The sequence below is a fragment of the Equus przewalskii genome, chromosome 27 (assembly GCF_037783145.1).
Source record: "Equus przewalskii isolate Varuska chromosome 27, EquPr2, whole genome shotgun sequence".
NCBI classification, from domain to species: Eukaryota; Metazoa; Chordata; class Mammalia; order Perissodactyla; family Equidae; genus Equus; species Equus przewalskii.
The window spans coordinates 37,566,030-37,582,904 of record NC_091857.1 but is presented as its reverse complement, the minus strand read 5'-3'; the positions used below and the strand labels follow the sequence as shown (position 1 = coordinate 37,582,904).

The window sequence follows — 16,875 nt, the reverse complement described above, 5'->3', positions numbered from 1 at the left end:
GATGATGCGGCCACAAACCAAGGAATGCATGCAGCCACTGGAAAGCAGGAGAGGCAAGCACACATTCTCCTCCTGAGGCTCGGAAGGAACGGGGCCCTGCCGACACCTGGATTGGGGCCCAGCGATAACAAGTTCGAACTTCGGCCCTCCAGGACTGGGAGAGAATAGATTTCTGCTCTTTTAAACCAAGTTTGTGCTGTTTGTTACAGCAGCCCTAGGAAATGGCTCGACCTTACTACTCCCCTTCAACTAGATTTCAAGGCGGCTGCTGGCTGAACAGCACAATTGGTCGTAAAGTCGTCTGGGCTGCTGCAAAGCCAGCCGGCTTCTAACACAGGACAGCTAATCCCTCTTCTGCAGGGCAGAGCTGGAGACATTTGAAACTGCAAACTGACTCTCTGTCTTCCTCCTAACCTGGATTTTAGCTCTTCGTCAGCCAGGACACCTTCTTCTGCTTGCCCTTCAGCTTCTCAACATTCCTCTTAAAGTGGCCCTAGAAAGTAACACTCAATTCTGGACTCTCTGTGTGACCCGCGGCCACTGCTCCTCTGGGGCCCTCTCCATCCCGCAGCATGAGCTAAATCCAGGACGTGACTTTTATCTCATTGAAGCACCTGGGACTCCCAGTGTCTGTGAGTCTGGGCCCCAGGTTCTCGGGCAGCCCTGACCCCACACTGGTGGAGCAGGAAGGCTGTGCTCCCCCACGAGCTCTTCAGGCCAGGCGCTGCTCCTTTTCTCCCCTCGGGCTCGTCAGCCTGACACCTGACCCTTGTAAAGGGAGAAGTGCTGAGGATTCGAGCCAAGATTCTGAGCATTCAGTTGTTGAAAATCTGATTGGAGATGAGGAATGAACTTGAGCGGCTACTTCCTGCCGGCCCTGCCCTCGCCGAGCCACAAGTTCAGGAGATGTTTCTTTATGGGGCTGAAGAGCTATTAGGTTCCAGCCAGGAAGGGGACCGTGTTGAAGAGAGTTAGGATGACCCCTGAAGACACTTCCACTCCATCCTAAAAGCAGAGTGTGTTCCTGGAACTTTAAGAGTGAACCGTGCAATATTTCTTACTGGTTTTGTTTTGTGCGAGAATCCAGCTGCCCTGTGTGTCATTAACTGGGTGACTAATTTCACAAGAAAAGCCTCTGAAATTTGGGCTGTATTTTCCACCGTCTTCTAGCTCTCTGCTATTCCAGCAGATGCTCATTTATATTAGCTTCTAAATTTAAAACACATGCTGTTTCCCTTAGCACGATGCCATGGAATTCACTCTCAATTTCTAGTCTGGAAACACTGATTTATCTTTCCTGCCCTATTAGAAGTGACATCAGGGTGGCACAGCTTTCCCGAGGATGTTTAGCTGTCCGGCCACCCTTTATCTTGAAGGAATCTTGCAACTCCTCGTGGCAGAGTGGGCTGACAACATTCCTAACTGTAAATAGGGTTGAATGTGTTTTCAGATTACGGACCAGCGTATTTTCCACAACCGTATTCCAACTTTCTATTCTCATTGATGGGCCTGGACCCTCCCCCTGAAGGCCCCCGTCCAGGAGACCTGGGATGGTTGTCAGGGGCTTCTGTGCAAAGCTTGTGGGCGCCTGTTCACTTGGAGGATGGCGCATACTTCTATCAGACTCTCAAAGTCATGAGGCCAGTAGAGGAGCGTTTTGTTGCCAGAGGTGGGGCTGGTAGGCTCATTTTTTTTAAACATCCAGAGACCCTAGGAATAGCCACCACTGAAACTTCCCTTTTCATTGACCGATAACAAATATTTGTTCAGTGCTGACCATTTGCCAAGATCAATGACTCATTGGCAGTGCCCAGGGGACAAGGCCTGTCCCTCATGCTTCATCCTGGGGGAGGCAGAACATTCCAGTGGGCGATGACTGCCCCTGGGCCCTTCCGGGTCCTCCAGTGGTGCTGGGAACCAGCCCTCCACCCGTCGCCCGCAGTAGTGAGAAGAGTCAGTAAATAAGAACCTGAGACTTATTACCCTGGTTGGGTGCTGGATCACCAGAGAAAAAGTTCCACTGCTCCAGAAATCTAATCAACTCTTGATTCTATGCACAGCTGAAGGAGGATGGGGCGTGACCCCTGGGCCGCACAGCCCCGTGACAGATGGCAGCCTCTGGAGGATGCAGCGTGATGGCTGAGGAATGGGAATAGATCGCCCAAAGTCGCAGTGGTGCCCCCAGCCACGAGCTGCTGGGGAAGGTGGCTCAGGCCAAGGGTCAGGGCGGGTAACTAACAGCCTGGACCCAGTTCATCTATACAGAACCAGCTTTGGGACCCTGTGCACCTATATTATCTTCCTTTGCCTCCACTTTCTCTTCTGAAAAATGAGCACAATAAGGGCAGCTGCCTCCTGGGTGGCTCTAAGGATTAAATGAGGTGGTACCATAAAGTGTTTAGAACCGAGCCTGGTGAGGTAAGTGCTAATAAGTTTTTGGCTGTTTTATTATTGTGAACTCATGGAGGGCCGTCACTGTTATGTTCCTTTAGAGGGGCAAGGACACGTGCATTAAATTAGTAGTTCAAACTCGGTTAGAACAATATTCTCCATAACACTTCGCAACGTTAGTGAAAGTTCCGGTTTTCACAGCACAATTGTTGGACGCGACCTAAACGCCCCCCAGGAGGGAAAGAGCTGAGAGCATTACGTCATTGCTGCAGAATACCGTTATTACTCAACCATTGAAAGTCCTAATTATGAAGACCAGGTTGCTTCTTGGAAACCTTTATATGACATAATGGTGAGCAAAGAGGGCAGAGGACAAAATTGCATGTATAGCAGGATTTAAATCGGGTAAAAACCTGGACGGGAACAAGGAAAAATAAAACAATTTGCTGGGGTACTGAGATCGGGGGTGGCTTATCCTCCCGCTGTCGTTTGTGGTCTCAGTGATAAAGCGGATTCTGGAATAACCAGAGAACGTGTTCGCGGCCGAATGGAATAGGCTGTATCTGCGTCTCAGCTGAGCTGCATGACAGAACGTGCTGAGTCCGGCAGACTCCTGTCTGCCTCCTCCTCTCCTGCCAGCCCCTGCCTGTAGTCTGCAAGCAGTTGTCCTGGGGGGCCTGGTGTCTGCCTGTCAGATGCAGCATCCCCACCATGCCCACCATCCCGCCACCCCTGCCTGCTCCCAGAGACCTGCCTGAACAGTTGTCTCCCTGTGCCTGTCTTGCCCAAAGTCAGTTAGCTTGGGATCAGCTGCTACACATCATAGGCAAGCCCACACAACCGGCTCCACCCCGTCAGGTGTGCCCCTCATGTAGAGAATGTCTGTGGTACCTCAGGCCCAGGCTCCTTCACCATCTTTGCTCCTCCACCCTAGTGTCTGCGCCTAATCCTCAAGATCATCACAAGGCTCAGACGGCCAATGGAGCCTCAACCATCACAGGCCCGTGCCCAGCCTGGTCTCAGCAGGGCCTGTAACCCTTAAGCAGTCGTCCCGACTCTCGTGGAAACTTCTGCTGTATCTCATTGGCTAAGGTGAGTCACAGGACCATCCTACCTGCAAGGCAGGTGGTAAAAGGTAATCTTTTCAGCTGGGCACATTTCCACACAAAACTCAATCCAGGTCTGTCACTGAGGAAGGAGTCTGCCTCGACTCCTCTCATCTACTCTCCACCCAGCAGCAGAGTGCCCCTGGCACAGGGGCGTCAGCTCACACCGCCTACTGCCGGGGGCCGTCCAGAGCTCCCGGGTCACTCACAGCACCATCCCCCAAACGTCCTCACTGCTCACCACCTGCTGCTGAGGCCACGAACAGAGGGCAACACGCCTCGTGGAGGAGCAGAACGCCACTCATGCAGTAGGAAGGAGGTTTGGGGAAGAAAGCAGTCAAATCTGAATCTGAATCTGTGGGTGCCTGTACGTTAGGGGTTCTTCATCTGGATAGGGGACGGAGCAGACGTCAGGGGTCCAAAACTTGAGATGAGAAAAACGATCTTTATTTTCACTGACCTCTAAGTAAAATGTAGCCTTTCCTTTGGTTGTGACTTTGGTACCCACAGAAGGTCTCGTATCACAGCACAACGTGGCGCATCTCAAAGTGTCATCTGTGCTCATCACTCCCATTGCTAAATGCTGTGATTTGATAAATGAATGAAGGTGCATGTGGATTACAAGTCTGGGTTCTCCCAGAAGCAGGTTCTGAGATGAGGGTTCCAAAGCAGGCGGCTTGTTTGGGAAATGTGGGCAGAAGAGGGTGACACAGGGAGAGGAAGGTGACACTGAGGGGTATGCTATTCAGATGGTGCCAGAGTGGGCGACTGGAGCTGGACCCCTCAGAAAACTTTGGGATGTGATGCCTCACACATCTCCCCTTCCCCAACAGGCGAGGGAGTGAGGGCTGGGGGGCACAGAGCTGCCAGCTCCAGTGATGGGCAGTTGACCAGAGAGGGTGGGAGGAGACAGTGTGGCTACCGATGGCTGTGTCACCCATTGGGGGTTGTAAGGTTTTGATGACTGAATCTCAGTCTGGCGATTTGCTCTGTTGTCCTGTGTGTTCTGTGCTCTTGGCAACATTCCATGGGGAGACCCATTGGCTTCACCAGATACTCAAGGGATCGGGCACCATTAAAGGGACGGGCCTGCCCCCGAGCCAACTGTGGTTCACAGACAACCCAGAAGAGGGGACATTGCAATGGGGACCACCGGATGCTAATCAGCAGATCCAGCTCGTGGGAAAGTCTGCTGAGCAAAGGGGAGCCAGACCCTCCAAGAACTATAGGAGGAAACGGAGAGATGGAGGCGGAACCTCCAGATTCCAAAATTAAGTAACTTAAGTGACATCCTCACGACTTGTTGGATGTGACGTAAATTGCGAGTCAAACAAACGTTAAAAATCTATGATAATGATGTGACAACTAGAAATTTCAACAGACTGGATGTTTGAGGACATGGAGGAACTATGGTTTTGGTTTTTTAAGGATGATATGATATGGTGTTGTGGGTTTTTTAAAACATCGCTTTCTTATTATCTCTTAGAGGTGCATTCTGGAATACTGACTGATGAAGGGATATGATGAAGGGGATCTCAAAATAACGGTGCCGGGGGAGGGGAGAGCGGCGGGGACGGCGATAAAGCCAGGCGGGCCGGAGGGATCTTCCTATTACTCATTACGCTCTTCTCTCTGTGTTCATATTTGTCTGCAATTTTCTAGAGTAGAAAGTTAAAAATCCCCGTGGCCTTACCACGTCTGCACATGTGGGCCCTGCCTGTTGGCCCCTCGTCTCTGACCCCCTCCTCTCTGCTCCATCCCCCCCAGCCTCCCTGTTCGCGCCACCGAGGGGGTCTTGACCTGACTCTTTATACTAGATGCCTGTGGCTGCTGTAACCAATTATCACAAATTTAGTGGCTTAAAACAGGAGAAATTTACTCTCACGGTTCTGGTGGCCAGAAGTCTAAAACCAAGGTGTTGGCAGGACTGCATTCCTTCTGGAGGGTCCAGGGGAGAACCCATTTCCTTCCTTTTCTAGTCTCTAGAGCGCCTGTCTTCCCTGGCTGGCGGTTCCTTCTCCACCTTCTCAGATGGTGGTGTGGCATCTTCTTCCGTGTCTGCTTCCCCGGTCACATCTTCTCTCTCTGACTCTGACCCTCCCGCCTCCCTCTTTGAAGGACCCTTGTGATGACTTTGAGCCCACCTGCATTACCCAGGATCATCTCCCATCTCTAGATCTTTAGCCTAACTCCATCTGCAGAGTCCCTTTAGCTGTGTAAAGAATCCCGGTTACAGCAATACCTGGAGCATAGGAGGTGCTCGTTAAAATGTGTCGCATGAGTGAATGAATGAATGAATGAACCCTACCCTGACCCTCACCGCCCCATCCATGCAAGCTGAAGGTTCCACCTGCTCCTTCCTCTTCTGCTCCCCGTCCCAGCTGCCAGCCAGGAGCCTGCACCTGCGGCCCCACCCGCCTGGAGACAGCCCTGCAGGCTGCAGGCACCGTGCCTTCCCTGAGCCACTCTCGGGCCACGGGAGCAGCTGCAGATGGCCATGACCATCATCTCCAGCTGGGGAAGCCCTGCAGGGCGGGGGAGAAGAGATGCCCAAGGGCAGCTTCCCAGGGGAGAGAAGGCTTGAACTGGGTCCCAGAGCTGCAGAAATTAGCCAGGATCTCTCCCATCGCACACAAATATGCTTTGACATCACCCGTCTTTTAAAAAGAGCCACCTGGGCATCCACACCTCCTCCAGGTTCTGCTTGACTTCTCTGAGCCTCTTCGTAGTAACCGTCTGTACAGGATTGCCTGTTCTTGACTCCTGGCTGCTGTCTTTCCTGCTCTCCTTCCTGCCTCACTCTGTCTCCTTTGCAATCCCCTCCTCCTGTACTGATTCTAAATATTGGGGTTCCTCGGCCCTGGGCCCTTCTCTCAGCCTTGCCCGTAGTTTAAATGTCACCTGGACACTGACAACTCCTGATTTACGTAGGCAACCCAGCCCCTGAGTTCCAGCACCAAATACCCGACTGAGTCAGCATCCTGGCGTCTCCACTCAACTTCAACTCCGTCTCAGTTTAAACCACTATTGTCAAAAATAGTAAAAACAGGGCCAGCCCCATGGCCGAATGGTTAAGTTTACACGCTCTACTTTGGCGGCCCGGGGTTTCACTGGTTCGGATCCTGGGTGCAGACCTAGTACCACTCATCAGGCCATGCTGGGGCAGCGTCCCACATGGCACAACCAGAGGGAGCTTCAGCTAGAACATACAACTATATGCTGGGGGGCTTTGGGAGAAGAGGAAGAAGAAGGAAAACAAAGACGCTTGGCAACAGATGTTAGCTCAGGTGCCAATCTTTAAAAATAACAATAATAATAATCCTGGGCTCCCCCAAGTCATTCAGGAATCACTGTCTAGTCAACTGTCCAACCAACACACGTGCACACTGCCATATGTCCCCCTTCCTCTCCTGCGTCTAATTAACTGGTAACCCCAGGGACAGTCCAGGGTACTCCTGTGGCCCCAGTGTTAGCATTAGTCACCTCCGTTTCACTCTCGAAGGGGTCCAGATTTAGACAATAAATTATTCAGGCATCCCCCTTACACACCATGCCTGACAGGCATCTGGCGTGTTCTCTACCGAGTTTCCAAGAGCAAAGGTACCATCTATTCATATGTGTTTCCATTACCAGCATCCAGCACAGTGAATGGCACAGAAATCAACATCGGTTAAATCAAAAAATGAATGCAGGGGTCAGCCCAGTGGCCGAGTGGTTAAGTTCACATACTCCACTTTGGTGGCCCTGGCGTTCACTGGTTTGGATCCTGGGCACAGACCTAGCACACCGCTCATCAAGCCGTGCTACGGTGGCATCCCACATAGAAGAAGCAGAAGGACTTACAACCAGGATACACAACTATGCACTGGGGCTTTGGACAGGGGGGAAAAAAGGAAAGAAAAAAGAGGAAGATGGGCAACAGATTTTAGCTCAGGGCCAATCTTCCTCAAAAAAGAAAAAACAAAGCTTGTGAGTTCAGAGATAAAGGCAAGTGAAGTGCATTTAAAAAAAATACAGGAATAGCATGCCTTGAGATCAAGGATGCTCAAAAGAACTAAATGACTCTTGTCTGCCCATGAGCCAGTGGTACCCTCTTTGCAAGAAGAGAGGATCTCTGTGGACCCTCTGGCCTGGGAAGTTCCTTAAGCCATTCCTATGCCATCTGGGAGAGCCCACTCGCTTACCTTCACACGTGTGGTTCAGCCTCTGGGGAGACGAGGTCGGTGACTCCGGGTGACAGAGGCACTGGTATGAGCCCTCCACGTTTAAACACAGCTCCCTTCCAGAGCAGGCATTGAGTTCGTCGTAGAAACATTCATTTGTGTCTATTGAAAAGGAGAAGAGTTGAGTCGTAACCTCTTGGTCATTCTCATTAACCTCCAAACGTGTGTCACATGAGCTGAGGACTGGGCAGTGGTCCTCAGGGCCCTCTTGAAGCCCTGTCTTAGAGAGCCTGCAGACACACTGGCCTCCTTCCTTTGAGCAGCCGGCCCCCGTTCCAGGGCGTGTGGCACCCTCGCTAGCAGCCGTCATGAGTACTTGGGCAGCTGCTATTGCCAGAGCAAACTGCTTTGGGGCTGCACTGAGTCCGAAGGGTCATGAAACGATGGAGTCCAAACATCCCACTCAAGAATTCATCTTGAGGATGGGCAGTTTTCCGGACTGAGAAAGAGAACAGGGCAGCCCCGATGTCAGAAGTGGCCTGACGTTCCTAGCGGGGCCCTGTTACTCTCCCATCAGACACAAACAAGCTCAAAGAATGCCACTCAGGCCAGGCTCCTCCAAGACCAGGAGAAAGTGAGACAAAGCAAAGCCACTTCATGTTTTTATCTAAGCCAGACGGAAAAAAGACCACCATGTCACCCACAAAATACTACTCCCCTCTCTTGGCCGAAATGAGTGACTATTAGATCTCTGCCACTTATAGCTTATCTTCATGCTAGTGTCCCCTCCCTCTAGATAAAATTCATTGAGATACCCAATCACAGAATTGCGCTTGCTTTCTGACAGCATCCAATCTGGAACAAAGCCCACTTCCTTAGACCCTCCCCCAAACCGCCCCCTCAAGGCCTCGTCCCCCAACAGATTCTCTCCAGCGCCCTCCCACTGAGCCGACCCGCCTTCCTGAGTGTGCCTTCCCCCGCTGTGTTCAGTCATACACCCAACGTGTTCCCCTCGGGGCAAGCTCCTGTGCTCTCTGGACAAACGGCCTTGGCAGAACAGACAAGGCACGCTCTGCGCCTGCTGCCACCACGCAGTTTGGTCTTCAAGCCCATTTGTGGATTTTGCAGGGAATTAAATGCAGTCACTAGAGCTTTCACGGGCTCCAGACCCCGACATCACTGTGTGTGACCTTCAGTGTCATAGGAGGAGTTTCCCCAGCAAAGCAGCCATCCCCCTCCCTGCCCAGGGAGCAGCTGCCTCCAGCTGTGGGAAAGAAAGTTCTCCTGGGGGCCAGCCCTCTGCTCACACACTGTCCACAGCCGCTCTTGTACCACATGGCAGAGCCGAGCAGCTGAGACAGAGGCCGTGCGGCCCACAGCCAAAAGTGTTTACTGCCTGGCCCTTTTCAGAAGAAGTTTGCTGACACCTGACATGGACAAAAAAGAAGAAGAAGAAGAAAGAGAAGAAGGAGGAAGAGGAGGAGGAGGGGGAGGAGGAGAAGAATAAGAAGAAAGACCAGGTAATTTCCTCTAGAAACAAGGCCACATCTGTGTGCTTTACGAAGTTCAACTTGGTACAGTTCTGCTGACAGAGCTGTCTAGGTACAAGAATGTTCTTGGAGAGGGTGGGAAAGAGGCAAGAGGGAAATTTGGGAACCCAAGGGTTGGAGAAACAAGGCCTTGAGTTGCTCTGGGCTCCATTCTCCAGCGCCTGCCTGGATGGCAGGGACAGGAGACGGCGTGGAGGAGACCCAGGAGGGAGGTGGGGGGGATGGTGAAGTTAGAGCAAAATCACTTCTCAAAATCTTTGCTTCAGAACTTGGAGTTTCAACCCGGTTTGAGCCAGAATGAGCTGTAGATGGGGCAGTCCACCCCTCGCCTGCTGGATTGTCGCCCTACTCCTGCAGCCCCCACCCCAAGGGGAGAACCCAGGAGAAGCACTACCTTGCACCTGGATGCTGATCACTTCGTAGAGCCGCTTCACGATGCCGTCCAACATGGCGGACACATTGGCCACCGGCACCGGCCGCGGCAGGCCCAGCAGCAGCCAAGACACTGTGGTCGAGGTGTCCCCACCAGCCGACCGCAGGTGGTGGACAGCAGAGTCCATCGGCCACAGGGCGCTGGTGACCTGTGAAGCCAGAGTCAGAGGGTCATGCAATGTGAGGGCGTCCCCATGGGACAGACGGGGAAACTGAGGCCCGGAGAAGTTAAAACCAATTACACACACACACACACCACTCTGCTCTGCAGAAAAGAACTGCTACAATATTTTCACGTCTGTCGTCATCCCAATAGTCCTGCAGACCAGATTATAAATACTTCTGCAACACCGGGTGTCATGAATTGAATTGTCTCCCCACCCCGCCAAAAAAAATTCCTGTGTTGAAGTCCTCACCCCCAGTAGCTCAGAATGTGCCCTTATCTGGAAATAGGGTCATTGCAGATGTAATTCGCCAAGATGAGGTCATCAGGGTGGGCCTTTGTCCAGGATGACTGGTGTCCTTGCACAGAGAAGAAATTTGGGTACAAGAGACAGACAGTGATAGAAGGAAATGATGCGAGGACACGGGGAGAAGACAGACGCCTATGAGCCAAAGAGAGAGGCTTGGAACAGACCCTTCACTCACTGCCCTGGGAGAACCAGCCCTGCCCACACCTTGACCGCAGACGGTCAGCGGTCAGCAGACTCCAGAACTAAAGACAATAAACATCTGTCGTGAAGAGCCCCGGCCTGTGGTGCTTTGTTACAGAGGCCCAGGAAAAGTCACTGGTCAACCCCAGGGTCCCCCCGTCCCCACCCTCACAGCTGACGCAGAGAATTAGATCTGGAATTAGAGAAACAGACGGTGAAGCCACGGTCTCACGTTGTACACATCTGGTTCTTTTTTGAGGTTTAATGATCCCTTCTCTCATTTCGTATGCATTCTTTTTGCTCCAGCTGAATATCTCGAAGTCTCAAGATATCATTTGCCTGGAGCAGCCAGGCAGGTCTACTTGACCGCCTGGGCAGAAGAGCATCCCAGAGCAGGCTTGGCTGGCAAACCCCAAGTCTCCATGGGGAACCAGAAAGGGGGTTTGCAGGGGTCCTCCTCGGCAGACGCGAACCCCTTCACAGGAGGAGAAACAGGTCGTCCGTAATTCAGGAGGAGGACAGAGACCAACCCCAGCCTCACGGAATCCCTGAGTCCAGGAGCCCAGCTGTGGGCAGGCCCCTCCTGCTGGGAAGGAACTGTCTGCCTTCTGGAGAAACAAAACCCAGACACTCATGAAGAGACAACGGCAGACACGAGACAATAATAATATTTCAAATACCAACAACCACAGCAACTCGGAACCTACCCAGGTCAGCACCATTTTAAGCTCTTTTCATGTACTATTTAAACCTCACGGCCACCGACTCAGGTAGGATTCTGATTATTCCTATATAACGGAGGAGGTCTCTAAGGCACAGAAAGGTTATGTAACTTGCCCAAAGCCACACAGCTGATGAGTGGCAGCCCTGGGATTTGAATCTGGGCAGTCTGGCTCCATAGCTTTGTTCTTACCGGCCAGTTGGACAACCTGAGTCCCCCAACAAGCTAAGACAAAAGTCACTTCCAGCCAGGGCAGCTAAGGAGGCTTCTGAGTGAAGATGACATTTCAGAATTCTTCTCTAGCCGCTTTACTGGATGGCCCAGAGCAAGGTGAGCGTGTGTGCCGTCTGTTCTGGGCATGCCCCAGCCGGCAGGCCTAAACACGAAGGAGGGCCCAGCTCTGGGTCCGGCACCACGGTGGGAAACATCTATGCGTCTGAGGGTCAGGCAGGAGCAGCTGGCACAGCATGCGGGGCCCAGTGCAGAAGGAAAATGTGGGACCCCTGATTCAAAAAGCATTAAGCCTTTCGAGAGGCAACCGCAGAGCATTCAGCCAAGTGTGGGGCCCTTCTGAGCATGGGGTGACTGCATGGGGCCCTCGCCTGTGGCCAGCCCTGAGGTCAGCCCACCGCCTGGGAAAGCCGCCGTATGGTGACGAGCAATGCCCTGTCCGCCGCTGGGCTCCCCAGCATGTGGGGACAAGCTGGTGGGAAGGGCCCACTGAGGTGTCAGAAAGGGTGAGTTGTGTCCACAGCAGAGGCTTCCACTAGGGGTGGTGTTGCCCTCAGGGGACATGTGGCCATTTTTGGTTGTCCAGCTGAGCATGTTTCTGGCTTCCTATGCGCAGAGGCTGGGAATGCTGGGCAAATCCTCTGATGACAGGCGGGGCACAGCAAAGAGCCAGGCAACCGCAAACACCCACAGGGCCGAGGCAGAGGACCCCCATCCAGAGGTCCCCCCCCAGCCCCTCCTGGGGCGCCTGCCGAATTCCGCAGAGCGGGAGCTAGAGCCTTGGGGATCGGCGAGCGAGGTTAGTGAGGGCGCAGCGCTGCGGCCGAGGCCATCTACACAGGGGCACCATTTGGATTAAGCAACAAGCTGTTAAAAGGTTGGGGGTCCTGTGCTCTCTATGTGGCTTACAACGCTATGCACCTCAAAACGCATCACACCGCACACTTCCACGGGTGCGTTTTGTTGCTCGTAAATCATACCTCTTTAACATTGTCTTTTTTTTAAATTAAGAATTCATGTTGGGTTCAGAGTCATCATTTTGGGGTCACTCGTGGAACTCCTCCCAGGCTCCCAGTTCCCAGCCTGTGTCAGCCTGGGCAGCCCACAGGCACGCTGTCCTCCTCACCTACCATGGAGTGCAGAAGGCGCATGTGGTTCAGGAGCCTGGGGTCCACCTGCTGGAGCTCCTCGAAGTCCATTTTCACCAGGACGCTCACGTTGTACCAGAAGCTGGCCGGGCTCCTCTCCGCAGCTGCAGGAGGGTGCACGCTCATGAGTGACAGGCCCGGGACAGGGTGGGCCAACCGAGGCCTGATAAAGAAATCTGCCACCACCTCCTGCCCCTTGTTCCTCTTATATAGATTCCTATATATAATGTATGTTATTGTATATAATGTAAACCAGACAATACTGTGTATAATACATGATATGTAATGTATATACTGTAATGCATACAGCATAACAGTATAATTAATATATAATGTATACAATACCTTTATACTTATTATATATTAATATATGTTATTAATGATCACTTATACTATTACTTTATACTAAACTAATAGAGCATATGCAACCCCTGTAATATATATTGCATATGGCATATATGTCTTTCCCTAGCTCTGAACCTTGACCAACCCGTTCTCCTGGGGGCAGCCCACGGTCAAGAGCAGAACTTTCCAGACCAGACAGGCGTGCACTGAGGGCCAGGCCCCGGACCTGGCCCACAGGTGCTATGAGAGGGATTTTGAGTCCCTGTGGGGCTTCTGGCCTCCCAGTACGACACAGTTCAGGTTCCAGCCAGCTCCGCCCGGAGTGCCCAGGCCCCAGGAGACAAACGTGGGAGATTTGGGTCATTGCTACACCAGGATGTCTTCCCTCTTCAGAGCACCTGTGAACACTCTTCTCTCCCTGAGGTTTCTGTGATTGGATTTTGAGGAAGACATCACCCAGGCGTGGAATCTGCCCGTGCACACGGCTCCCTGTGAAGCCAGCTGACCCACTCCTCCCCGACCTCCAGCCGCTCAGGGCCGGGCCCCGTCCCATGCTCAGCTGGCTAACTGGATATCTCCTTTGCTGCAGGTCTCAGGCAAGAGAGGCCCTCAGCCCTACCTGGAGGCATGGGAGACACGCAGTGGTGGCCCCTCGATGAGGGGCAGCACTTCTGAAGTCCGGGACAGTCGGCGTCCAGGGTGCACAGCGAGCTAGGCGCTTCCAGTCCCACTGTTGGGCAGACCCCGGGTCTCGATGCAAACTCCCGGGACCGATTCAGGGCTGGGGGAAAATTGAGCAGCAGTTAATGATGTTGGCAGTAAAAACCTCGGTGAGATATGCAGGCGCGGCCTCCGGCTGCCTCCTGGTCCTGAATCATGCCTGCAGCCGGGAGGCGCACGGTGTGGCTGCCCGAGGGCCGTGTCCAGGCCTGGGTGGTGCCTCACAGGTCCTGCAAAGCAGCCCCCCAGGGCATTTGCTTTGACTTTCATATAGTCTGACCATCTTTTCTCGAAGGAGGAAAGCTTCTGCTGGGGTCCTGGGTGTCCCCTTTCCTCCAGGCCTTAGGAGTCCAGGTACAGGGGCTCCACCAGCCCTTAGAGTGCCCCTTGATGCTCAGTGTCCTGATAGCTCACTCACTCACCAACTCACTCACTCATTCATTCATTCATTCAGTATTTACTGAGTACTGGATATGGATGAGACATGGCACTAGGTGCTTGGGACTCAGCAGTGGACCAGAGGCAAAGTCCCTGCCTACAGGACACTTAGATTCCAGTAGACAGAGGCCATGTGCAAGTAGACCTACAGGTCAGACAGGATGAGAGCCACAGGGAGGAAAGCAGGGCCCAGGGTGGGGAGGCAGGGAAGGCCGCCCTGGAGAGGCGAGTCTGTGGCCCTGGGGGTAGAGGGCAGCCCTGCAGACACTGTCATATCATCACGAGGCAGGAGGGTGCCCACCCTCCAATGGAGAGGAGGGGCCCTGTGGCCTGGGTGGGCGAAGTGGGTGAGCTGGTGGATGGGGCAGCAGAGAAACCCAGACTGTGTCCAGGTGGGAGTCCTGGGGGTTTCGGGCAGTCTGGTGGTGAAGGGGTGCCCTGCCCAGACCCTCAGATTACTCTGAGTAGCTCTGCGTCCCCATCTCTCTTGACCCTCAGGCGCCCCGTCGGGGCTGGAGCTGTCTCACCCTGTACGAAAGACCCCAGGTGCCTGGAGTTTTGCAAACCCCTTTCCCTCCCCACGGCCGGCCAATGCCTCTTCCTCCGCTCCTTCCCGTCTCCTGTCCTGCTTCCCTAGGGCATTCACGGCATGCTCTGGCTGCTGGAGAGGGTGGGTGCCCAGCTGAGAGCTGACTGTGATGGTCCAGGTGAGAGATGGTGGAGGCTGGACCAGAGTGATGGGTGGAGGCGCGGGAAGCCTCAGATCCTGGGTGTATTTAGCTGGAAGCTTCAGGATGTGCTGACAGATGGGATGGGCATGTAAAAGAGGGAGAAGCTTCAAGAAGCCTCCGAGGCTTCCGCCTGGGCATCCGTTGGCAGCGTTCCTGAGCTGGGGAAAGCTGCAGAAAAACGGCCTCGGGTGGAGCAGAGTTTAGCCATGCAAATGTGGCATTTGGCCCACCTATTGGACACACTCTTGGAGAGGCCAGCAGCGTGGCCCTGACCCCTCCCTGGTCAACTGGGGGCAGGTCCACTGAGGTCAGTCAGCAGGGCTACGGGCTGCGCAGCTCCAGGGGGCACCATTCACAACGAGCTCCGTGTGACACGGCTCCCGGAGGACATGCAGAAATGCAGGCGAGCTCCTACGGGAGGGAAGATGATGAGGAACGAGCAGCCAGGCGTGGTTGGACGCACCACGCGAGACACGGTGTCCTGGTGCCCTGAACTTCAGCCAGGGAGCTGGGGGAGGCATGGGTTCGCTTCTGAAGAAAAGAGAGATCCAAGAAAGGGCCGAAACTATCTGAGACTCCGTGGGCCCCAAACGGACGGGCCAGGAGTCCAGGTGCTGGTATTCAGGGCCATAGAAGAGCGCCAGAAGAAGAGAAAAAACTGAACCCGGGAAAGCCGGGTTGCGCTGCTCCCTGGGGAGACACTGCTCAAGAGGCGGCTGGAGCGTGGGCCACTGCTGCCCGGACACTCTGGCAGCAGAGCATGGCAGGCTGCAGGGCTGGGGGAGCCCGCAAGTCTGTGCACACCCAGGGGTGGAGCTGGGCTGGGGGCAGCAACGGCCGGAAGGAAGCCGAGAAGCCAGGAGCTCGGGGAGACTGAGGGCAGCAGGGGGAGAGGCAGAGGAAGGCGAGACCCCAGGGACAGCCTGTGAGGAAGGGGCTGGGTGAGCTCGCAGCCTTCCTGCCAATCGCCCCGGATGAGGGCACCGTGCTCCCTGGGGTGGCACTCAAACCCATCTGGCTTGTGTCCAGATTCATTTAAATCTTTGTGCCCTGTAAGATGTTCAGAAGTGCAGTTCCAGGCCCCTGAAACTCCAGGAAAGTCAGACGAGGCCAGCTGATAACCAAGCTCTGGAAACATCCCCCCGAAGCTGGGGAAGATTAGCCCTTTGGGTGGACTCGTGGGGTCGCCAAGTGGAAGGGAAGCCCCGAGGGGCTGCAGTCCTGGGGACTGCCCTCTGGGGTCCCCCATGTCTCCTCAGAATGCTCCCCAGCCAGAAGGAAGGTGGTGGCCCCTCCTTGTGCTGGGAACACATCACAAGGGCGGGAGCGTCAGCCAAGGAAGAGAAGAGAAAGCCAAAACTGCCAAAGAAGAAACGGGCAGAGTCTGCATTAGCAATTTCATCACGGAAGCCGCCCGCCGTCTTGTCTGATTCACACCGCTGAGCCTGGACTGGAAGTTCAGGCTCCATAACTTTCTCCTTTCCGTGCAATCCTTGGCTCCCTCTTCATTTCCCAGTCATCCAGGTGGCTACTCCAATTATCTAAAGTCCTGGGGCAGTTGCCACACGGGGACCGGCTTTGAGGGCATGAAAAATGGCCATGCAGTGCAGCCCGGGAGAGTCACGCTGGGACGGAAATGCCAGCTTCCCTGTAGGGACACCCATCAAGGAAGGAAAGGTCTTTGCTTTCTCTCGCATCGTAAAAACCAGTGGCCTCAAGACTAAGGAAACATGGAACTAAATGTAAGGTGGGCTCTGAGGGCAGAAAACTGACATTAGGGGAAAAAAAGTCAAATCCAAAGAGAGTGGGGAGTCAAATTAATAGTAGCGCACCAACGCTGGGTACTGAGCTGGGACACGCGCACCCTGTGGGATGCTGACATTAGGGGAAGCCTGTAAGGGTGTACAGAAATTACAGCTTGTCTGTAAATCTCAAACGAATCTAAACGAAAAGGTTTATTGAAATGAAAAGAAAATGTAGGCCACCAGGAAGAATTGGCTTCCAAAAACGGTTTCCTGATCACCACAGAAGTGCTTTCAAGTTCAAGTTCATCTTGATTCAGATGCTGCTGGGAATCCCCTGCCTGCCTCGGAGCTGGCCGGCTTGCCGAGAGCCCCAGAGAACAGTCAACAATTCCAGCTTGGTAGAAAGTCAAGAGTCTGCTTCTCCTTCCACTAACTCAACACAAACAATGAAACAAGCCTGCCCAGTGCCTGGCAACCCAGGGTTAGTCACGGATCAGTGAG

At 53.7% G+C, this 16,875-nt stretch overlaps 1 protein-coding gene across 1 annotated transcript in view; it reads right to left on the bottom strand.

Annotated features, from left to right (window-relative positions):
- Positions 1–16,875, bottom strand: part of UMODL1 (uromodulin like 1) — a 62,667-nt gene that overhangs the window by 37,971 nt on the left and 7,821 nt on the right. Inside the window, exons 3-6 of the mRNA XM_070597250.1 lie at positions 13,360–13,521; positions 12,378–12,499; positions 9,605–9,791; positions 7,682–7,822 (exon numbers count right to left, since the gene is read on the bottom strand). Of these exons, the coding sequence (XP_070453351.1) occupies positions 7,682–7,822; positions 9,605–9,791; positions 12,378–12,499; positions 13,360–13,521 (612 nt within the window). The remainder of the gene's footprint in view (positions 1–7,681; positions 7,823–9,604; positions 9,792–12,377; positions 12,500–13,359; positions 13,522–16,875) is intronic.